At 41.7% G+C, this 9,869-nt stretch overlaps 1 protein-coding gene across 1 annotated transcript; it reads right to left on the reverse strand.

Moving 5' to 3' along the window:
* Positions 1-505: 505 nt before the first annotated feature.
* On the reverse strand, positions 506-6,624 carry LOC125177688 (mitogen-activated protein kinase kinase kinase kinase 3-like). The gene is made up of 8 exons (XM_047879904.1): positions 6,426-6,624; positions 6,198-6,264; positions 5,869-6,068; positions 5,063-5,190; positions 4,663-4,803; positions 2,748-3,084; positions 2,017-2,109; positions 506-561 (listed from the first exon to the last, which is right to left on the reverse strand). The coding sequence occupies exons 1-8, from the start codon at positions 6,622-6,624 to the stop codon at positions 506-508; spliced, it is 1,221 nt and encodes a 406-aa protein (XP_047735860.1).
* Positions 6,625-9,869: the final 3,245 nt, after the last annotated feature.

Consider the following 9,869-nt stretch of genomic DNA (forward strand, 5'->3'; position numbering starts at 1 on the left):
CCCGAGAGCTCGCGAGGTCCTCAGACCCCAAAAGCTTGCGAGTCCCTTTGATCCTGAGACCTTCAAACCCCGCGACCCACAGACCCCGCAGCCCACGTTGAAGCTCCGGCCCTGCATGCCGTGCGTGTGGAACGCCAGCACGCTGTCTGTCAGGCACACTGTTGACAGTTGACAGGTGGTCAGGTGACAGGGGTGACAGATGACAGATATGAATAAAGTAGGTAATATTGAACATGTATAATGGGTAGGTGTTAAGAATGCTAAGAATGCGGGTCGAAACGATATAGCAAGTGTGTAAGGCGCGGTTGTTTCGAGATCGTGGGAAGGAGTTAGTTTACATTGAGCGTGGGCGAGCTCAGCGCGAGGGAAATTCCATTCGAGGAATGCGGCGTCACTTCGAGGGTATAGGCTTAACTGTGCGCGACACTAGCGTAAATAAGGACCTTAAAATTGGTGCCAAAGGTTGGTTCTACGGAGGTGACCGTCACGCAAGCACGGTCTGCAGTCAGCGGTCTTTGTAACGGCCGCGGCCGTGAGGCGGCGGTTTGCCGTTTTCGATTTCTGTGAGCGCGTCTTATGTAAAATCTACAATTAAAGTACGGTCGACATCAACTGTACGGCTGCGACTCAGCCGTGAGACAATGCGTGAGGGCCACGAGTTGTACAACGATTATAACGCCCGTCATCAGAAGATTCAAGTTTTCGAGCTATACACCAAGAATTATCATCGGTACGGTCATCAATACGATACGGTCACAATTTTCATCAGAAGAAGCGGTACGGTCACAGTCATCGTCAACCGCAGTACGGCAACGGGCTTGAAGTATTATCATGGACTATGAAGACGTACACCACTATTCCGCAGTACGGTTATCATAAATTCTACGGTTAGACCGGCCGCGAGACATAATTATAGTGCGGGAAATACGCCCATGAAGAAAGAGCAACTGTAAAGAAGACGCGAGAATACAGCAGCGGTACGGCCGCTGAACCTACGCAAAGTTACGGTCGCAAAGTTACGGCCGCAAAGTTACGGTCGTTTACAACTGTCGTACGCATTGGAACTGCAACGAATCAACATATTTCCGGTAAAATTAGATGATTTTAATGATGTAAACTGATAGGTTTTGGACTTTTGATTGTGTTCAGATTACCTTTGTCAAGTACCCCGTACTAGAGAATTTTGTTAACCTAGGATGTGAATTTGAATTTTTCCATTCAATATGAAATGTATCAGTGTTTCATTACAAGCCTATCTTTGTACTATTTTTTGCCGTAACCTATTCATACGAGAACTTAGTCACGTATCCTTTGAAACCACTTCGGACCAATCTGAAGAAATTAAAGCGATTGACGATAAAATAAAAGTAATAATAAAAATAGAAAAATCTCAAACCTACTTAACATAAAAACTCCCTATTTATTCAGATACAGAGGTGACAGATACAGAGGTGACAGATACAGAGGTGACAGATACAGAGGTGACAGATACAGAGGTGACAGATACAGAGCCGTGACAGATACAGAGGGGACAGATACAGAGGTGACAGATACAGAGGTGACAGATACAGAGGTGACAGATACAGAGGTGACAGATACAGAGCCGTGACAGATACAGAGCCGTGACAGATACACAGTTCACTAATCAAGTTTTTTAATAATTTAACAGTACGCTAATTAGTAAACAGTTCGCTAATTGGTAAACGTAATAAGTTAACATTTCGCTAATTAGCTAATTAGTTTATCCTGATTAATTGCGTGACAGCTGCACGTTATCATTGCGGGTGCCAGCATTTAGTTGTACAAACAAACAAAATAATAATTACCTAATTTTTCCCCATTATATTTAAACCTCAATGATCTGATTAATCATCATCAATGATAGCGATGATGATTAATTAAAAATGATGATAATAGCGATGATGATTAAACTAAATTATTAATGGATATATCACCAATCTATATAAATAAACTATATTTACATCAGCAAAATGTATATTTTATAACAACACTCACCAATGGAGTCAATATTAAAATCAAAGACCAGTTCTGAAGTCTGTCTTTTGCGCTCCTTGAGTCTGCCCTTGAGATCCACCACGCGCACCACGTCTGTAAACAAACTCTTACTTATCATTAATAAATAATTTTATATCATTAATAAATAATTTTATACCATTAATAAATCATTTTATATCATTAATAAATCATTTTTATGTCAATTTTATATCATTAATAAATAATTGTGTCCACGTCTGAAAACAAACTCTTACTTAATACATATCATTAAAAAATAATATCTTTTATTATTATAATTATTCACAATTGTTATTTCTATTTAAGTTAGCATCTTGTCATTAAGTTGGCAGGTTGCGGGTACAAGCAATGAAAATACGACGATAAATGCGAGGCTTTAATACTTAAATTGTCTTCAATATTTCATGCAGGAACAACGTCGTGACTCTGACTCCCGCCGCTGACATGTACCCTGAAGTACCCCGACGTATCCCAAACAGCTGAAGTACCCTGAAGTACCCCGACGTACCCCTGAAGTACCCCGACGTACCCCTGAAGTACCCCGCAGTACCCAAAATTACCCCGACGTACCTCTAAATTACTCCGACGTACCCCACAGTACCCCTAAAGTACCCCGACGTACCCTACAGTACCCCGCAGGATCCCGACGTACCCCTGTAGTACCCCGACATACCCCTCAGTACCCTGACGTACCCTAAAGTACCCCGACGTACCATCATAGCAGACGAGTATGGCGTCCTTCTCTATCTGGGTGAGGGAGGTGACGGGGGCGGCGGGGGCGTGGGTGTCGTGCAGGGAGCGCTGGGGGACCAGGGTGCCGTTGTTGTACTCCGAGTACACCTCTGGGGGATACCAGGGGCACCCAGTGTTCAGGTCTATGAGGGAGAGCGTCACGCTGGGGGACTGGGCGGCGCTGGGAGACGGGTGGGCGCCGCTGGGGGACGGGTGGGCGCCACGTCCCACGTCCACGCACACCAACGGGTACTCCAGGTCTGGGGTGATGATCAGCTCGAACACCCGCAGCGGGTGCGCCAGGTAGCACTCGCTCGTCTGGGGGACGGGGACAGGGGGTTAGTGTAAGGTGACAATGTTGATACCATTCGTTCCCGGATATTTACTCATTAATATCTTCCTTGTTGAAGATAATCTCCTTCACTGCGCTATGTTCATAAACATTTCCTTATGTTTCCCTTCCTTCTTTATTAAGTCACGCCCTTGGTGACGTCAATTGCAAAGCTATATAAGCTTTGTCGCAAGCGAATAACTTCAGTCTTGGGCCGAGAACAGTCGTGTGTAAGCCCTTACTCCTGTCCGTTAACCCTAAATTAACGTCAAAGTAGAGGACGATATATTTCAACTGGACGCCGAAGACATCATTGTAAAAGCTCCAACTTATAAACTTACTTTATCCTAAACTGTAAGCCGAACTATAATCCCGAAAGTATATTCTATAATCGTTTACGTTGTTCCTCTATATCCTCGGATCCCGCTACAACCGAACCACCCTCAGGTCATACTAATTACCATTCAATAGCGCATGGCGTCAGCGATGAAACCCAACGTTTCTCAACGATGTAAAATTATGTATTCATTATTAATCTTGATTTTCTTCTATAGCGACAATAAATAATTCTTCTTCTAATAGTGAATCAATCAATAATAATGAAAATCAATTTTTTTGCATCGAAATAAATCCTGATAGAAATATTATGGTAACAGAAGTTTCGTCGATCGGCACTAATTAGAAATTAATTATAATTTAATTACGATTTAATTAGAAAATAAAAATTAATAAGAATTAATAGAAATTAATTAGGAAACAGAAATTAATTAGTGTACAAAAAAGACGTGTTTACATTTTATGATCGATATTTATGTAGCTGCTCTCTGATTATTTTCATTTTGACGGATTACATTTAATTAAACAAAAGAATATAAATCGGACCGAAAACGAAGGTTCAACTTTTAAGTTCGGGATTATTGGAATAAATTAATATATTCATTCATGTACGGATAAAACGTACTTAATAAAGCTACGATAACTAGGGTCCAGGATGAGTTGGAATCTACACTCAAAGAAATCAGTTAGAATTGTTCCTGATGATGATGCACTTTCTGCCTCTGTGTGGGTCATCCTGCTACGTAACTAACACATCCCAAGGACACTAAGGACATGGTTGAAATAGTATAAGGTTGACCATGAGAAGCTCATTTCTACAGATGTAGTTCATTGTTCGCATGTGACGTCACTGATCTCAGTGACGTCACGGGCATTAACAAATCACCGAAATGCGATCAAACCTGTCAACCAATCCGTCATGAGAATGACGGGTTTGTTTACGTTTCTCGCTCTACGTGACGTAACAAGAAAGCTGAACTGAAAGACGGAACTTCTCGTGGGTCAACCTTATATAGTTCAACATGCCACCAAGGACACTAAGGACCCTAAGGATACCAAGGACCCTAAGGACACCAAGGACCCTAATGACACCAAGGATACCAAGGACACTAAGGACCCTAAGGACACCAAGGACCCTAATGACACCAAGGATACCAAGGATACCAAGGACACCAAGGACACCAAGGACACCAAGGACCCTAAGGACACTAAGGAAGATGTTGACCCACCTTGAGGAGCATGAACTTGTTGAGTGGGTCGTACCACTGCATGAGGTAGAGGTACGTAGCAGTGGCCCCGCAGAGGTACTTGTAGCCGTTGTAGGGGTTACGTGCCATACAGCAGCGCAGCGTACCCTTCGTGTCCGCTACCTGAGGGGGACAGGGGGTTAAAGAGAGGTTAAGGAGAGGCAGGGGTTAAGGTTTTGTCAAATGAAACACCGAGCCTGTAAACTGAACCCCTGCCTAGAAACGGAAAATTCGGGAAATGGGCATAACCCCCGGGCAAGGAGCTAAACCCCAGGGCAATGAACTGAGTATTACTTCAGAAGTGAAGACGTATTTCCTGGGTATTACCTTTGAGGTGATGACGTATTTCCTGGGTATTACCTTGGAGGTGATGGCGTATTACCTTGGAGGTGATGGCGTATTTCCTGGGTATTAGTTTCTCAGGTATTTTGTTCATAGGTAAGGAGAAGCGGTGCAGGTGGCGGCTGTGTAGGGCGATCAGGTCGTGGCGGTACAGGTATGGCCCCTTGCCTGTGACACCATTGTTTACTTCATTATTTATTCAAATCATTTTATCTATATAAAGCAAATAATTAAAATCTTTTGCTGTGATTTGATGAATAAATTATATAGAGTTTTTAAAAATTTGTCGTCGCGTGATCAATTCCATAAACGCTTTAACTATGTCACGATTATTTACTTCATTATATTTAAATTACTTCATTTATTGAAACAAATTGATAAAAATCTATTGGACTGATTTGATAAATAAATTATAATGAGTATTTAAAGTTCGGCGTCGAGTGATCAATTTCATGAAAAGATTTTTTTCCTTATAATTTTGATGGAATTTCAAAGTCGGAATTCAACTTTAAAGTTTGAAATTGTGTCAATATTAAACGAGAATGAGCTTCAACAATGAGTAGGTAGGTTATTAAAAATGTATAGAGATAACTAGCGGTTAAAGGAAGTTAATAAGTCTATTGTATAAGGTCATAAATAACGTGCAATTAATTAGTTATGACTTAAGGTCATAATTAATTATAATTAATCAATTGATGGTGTCATAATTATAATACCTTAAGTAAGGACTTAAGGTATTATAATATTGGTTTCTGACCAACCTTTGCTGACCCAACTTTGCTGACCCACCTTTGCTGGTGCTGACCCACCTTTGCTGACCCACCTCTACATGTTTCAATGACCCACTTGTAATGACCCACCTCTGCTGACCAACCTTTGCATGACCCACTTTAGCTGCCCCACCTGATATAGTCATTAGGACGCTTTTAACCACGAGCATCCAGGTGGTGCGGGAGGGCCACAGCTGGTCCATGGCGGCCTCGTGCAGCTGGTTGAGGTTGAGGGTGTAGATGCCCTCCTCCGCCCCCACCAGGATGTGCTGGTCCCTCGTCACCGGGTGGATCCAGGAGGAGGTGCAGTGGATGTGCAGGGGGCACCCGTTGAACACCTGGTGGGGGAGGGGGGGTTAGGGGGGAGGAGGTGCAGTGGATGTGCAGGGGGCACCCGTTGAACACCTGGTGGGGGAGGGGGGGTTAGGGGGGACGAGGTGCAGTGGATGTGCAGGGGGCACCCGTTGAACACCTGGTGGGGGAGGGGGGGTTAGGGGGGAGGAGGTGCAGTGGATGTGCAGGGGGCACCCGTTGAACACCTGGTGGGGGAGGGGGGGTTAGGGCTGTCTCTTATACACATCTAGATGTGTATAAGAGACAGCCCATGTACTGCAGAGTGCTGCTGCCACTCACCCATGTACTGCAGAGTGCTGCTGCCACTCGCCGTCCTCTGCCGTCCCCCCATCTCCCCCTCCAGGGTTAGAGTGGCCGTGAGAGTGGCCAGGTCCTCCCCCCCACTTGAGTGGCGACGTGTGGGGGGCGGGCCACTCGTGAGCCCCCCGTGGGGGGGACTTGTGCTGGGGGGGCGCTTGTCGTCCCCGCCAAGCCCCATGGGGAGCGTCGCTCTGAACAAAATAATCATATAACATTATATAATAATCAATAAATAACTAATTGTTTATATATTCCATCATATCAGCTTTAAATAAATATACATAACGTATATTTAAAATAAAACTTTTCTTAAACAATTTCCATGCAAAACGATAACTAGTATATAAAAATTTTTATACCAAATAATATTAAAGAAATAATCAGCCAGACAAGAAACAATGAATATTATACAAGAAAAATTGAATGTATATCAATACACATGTTAAAATTATGCCCACAAAAGAGTTGAATTAAATTCAAGCAAACAACCCAGCGCTGCAGGGAACTAACTCGTGGGAAATATAGCGTGCAGTCGTTTATATGCTTGCATGATGATAACAATGATATCATTACCTTGCATGATGATAACAATGATAACACTACCTTGCATGATAACAATGATAAGCATATGAGGGTAAGCATATGATAACATTATCTAGGATAGTGATAACAATGACAACATTACCTTAGAGCTTAGATGATTGTAACAATGATAACATTATCTAGGATAGTGATAACAATGGCAACATTACCTCATATGATTGTAACAAAGATAACATAGGGGGAGATAACCGATAACCGATTGTAACCGATAATGATAACAATGATAACAATGATAATTAGTAAGCAGACGCATGCATTCCACGTAACGTGCAGAACAAGTCATGTTATTGTTGCACTCATTACATGTAACATGCAAATGATGTTATATATGAAACCGTCGTAATGACCAGGCGCATTATTTAGTGATTAATTAAAAATAAACAATTGCTCTATGAATACATATATAATTATATACATAAATATATACGCTGTGCATAAGTATATACAATTTCGTAAATTCAACAGCCCACCACAGACGTTAGAGTTTAAACCCAAACTTAACATCAACAGAAACACGACCAGCAAGCTTATGACGTTGAAATAACGTCGATTAAACGTTGTTCCAATGACATTAGCTCATAATCAACGTTATTTCAACGGCATTGAGACGTGATCAATGTTATTTATAGTACACCAACCCGTAATCAACGTTGTTTCATCGTTTCAGCCTACCATCACCGATTACCATCAACTCTCTACCATCTCTTACTATCATCGGTTGAACCCTGAGCTAACTACCATCAACTGAACACCATATAGGTACTAAATACCATGGCTTAGTACCATCACATGGTGTCTGTCACGTACATTACAACTATCTACCATCTGTTGCTGATATATACTGCTACTATCTACTAATACTATCTACTGCTACTATCTTCTATCTCCCTACCATCTACCATCGACTGCTACTATCTACTGGTACTAACTACCATCTCGCTCCCATCTACTATAATTCCCATCTAGTATCTACCACCAAACTCTCACCCTCAAACCCCCCTTTCCCACACGGTACCCCATTCTTTTCGTGCTGTGGGTCATCCTGACACATTTTGCCCCAATTAAAGGGCGTATCAGTGCTACGTCCGCTCTCTGCTCGAGTTGAGCGAAAAAGTGTGTCACTATTCGGACATTATCACCCGTTTATTTCTCCCACTGTAACTCTACACTCTCATCTACAATGTAATGAATAGTGAACCGAGCAAAGAGAGGTGAACCGGGCAAAGAGAGGTGAACCGGGCAAAGAGAGGTGAACCGGGCAAAGAGAGGTGAACCTGGCAAAGAGAGGTGAACCTGTCTCTTATACACATCTAGATGTGTATAAGAGACAGGTCCACATGCATGCCCCAGTTGCCCTTACCGAGCCTCGGATCCCTCTAATTTGACTAAACACATTCGCGCGTTGCATCAACCTGACTACGTTGCCTGACCACGCCGGTAAAATGGTCGAGTTATTTGCTCCTGGAGATTAACTCGAATTGCGTTTATCAACCGTGAATGGCGTTAATGCTTCTGCCAAAATTTGCGCCCCATGCATGATGCGTGACTTGCGCTAGGACTCTTGANCCTCACTTTTTTTTAATATTACCTGATCTTAATAATGTATTTATTGAATGATTAATCTTAATTAGAACTATTCTTCTTGAAGTTATCTAGGTGAGATAACGCCATAAATTGACTCCATTTCTAGACCAAATTAAGATAAGTAAGGCTTAACTCCAAACAAGATCTAGAAAACAGAAACGGTAAAACCCCACTTAAAAAAACTACCCACTTGAAAATAAACGACCCACTTGAAAATGAATTTAAATAAACACTCAAAAATGAACGAATGAAAATAAACAAATGACCCACAATGAAAAAATAAATAAATGAATGAAAATAAACAAATTACTCACATAACGAACAAATTACTTACTGAACAATGAATGACTCATTTAAAAATAAAAAATAAAACGCTCAAGGAATAAATTGCCCACGTTATTGAATTATTGTTGTTATTATTAGCACATCAATCTAGCTATAACAGCAAGTGCATTGTAATGGCATGTGTAGTAACATGTAAAATGGAATGAACAATTCTACTGTGGCATGTAGAATGGCATTTACAGTGGCATTAAAAATTGTACAATGGCATGAAGAGTGGCATGTGCAATGGCATGTAGAGTGGCATGAAAAATTGTACAGTGGCATGTTGAGTGGCACGTATAGTGGCATGTAGAGTGGCCTGAAAAATTGTACTGTGGCATGTCGAGTGGCACATATAGTGGCATGTAGAGTGGCCTGAAAAATTGTACAGTGGCATGTTGAGTGGCACGTATAGTGGCATGTAGAGTGGCCTGAAAAATTGTACTGTGGCATGTCGAGTGGCATGTACAATTGTACAATGGCATGCACAATACTGGCAACATAGACCATAGTATTGCTCACTATATGTCCCTGCCGAGGCAGGGACAATATAAACAATATATACAATGAACATTTAAGGGATTTCAACAATTTAAATAGGAATAACATTACAAGAATATACAATTTAGCCATATTGGGTGGCATATGCTTGTCTAGTCACTCTGGTAGGAATAATATAGGTGCAAATTACTGTATTTAGCTGGTGAACAAGTGATAACTATCTTTAAGGGATAATTTATCTTTAAAGAATATTTATAGCTAAAGATTTATGATGGTTAAGATGAGATTAAAACTATGAAGAAAATAATTGACTACAAAACAGGATGAGAAGAATACTAGGAAGATGAACTAGAACTAGAGGACTGTAGGAGAGGTGCAGGAAGTAGGAGAGGTGCAGGAAGTAGGAGAGGT

Source organism: Hyalella azteca, unplaced genomic scaffold (assembly GCF_000764305.2).
Source record: "Hyalella azteca isolate HAZT.00-mixed unplaced genomic scaffold, Hazt_2.0.2 contig4161, whole genome shotgun sequence".
NCBI lineage: Eukaryota > Metazoa > Arthropoda > Malacostraca > Amphipoda > Hyalellidae > Hyalella > Hyalella azteca.

Excerpts from the sequence above, each read along its gene's own strand:
- LOC125177688 (XM_047879904.1), bottom strand. The coding sequence starts at position 6,624 with ATGGGGCTTGGCGGGGACGACAAGCGCCCCCCCAGCACAAGTCCCCCC. Across the intron at positions 6,265-6,425 it reads CAGCACTCTGCAGTACATGG|GTGTTCAACGGGTGCCCCCT; the intron begins GTGAGTGGCAGC and ends CTCCCCCACCAG. Across the intron at positions 562-2,016 it reads TTTTAATATTGACTCCATTG|AAATCGAAAACGGCAAACCG; the intron begins GTGAGTGTTGTT and ends ACGCGCTCACAG.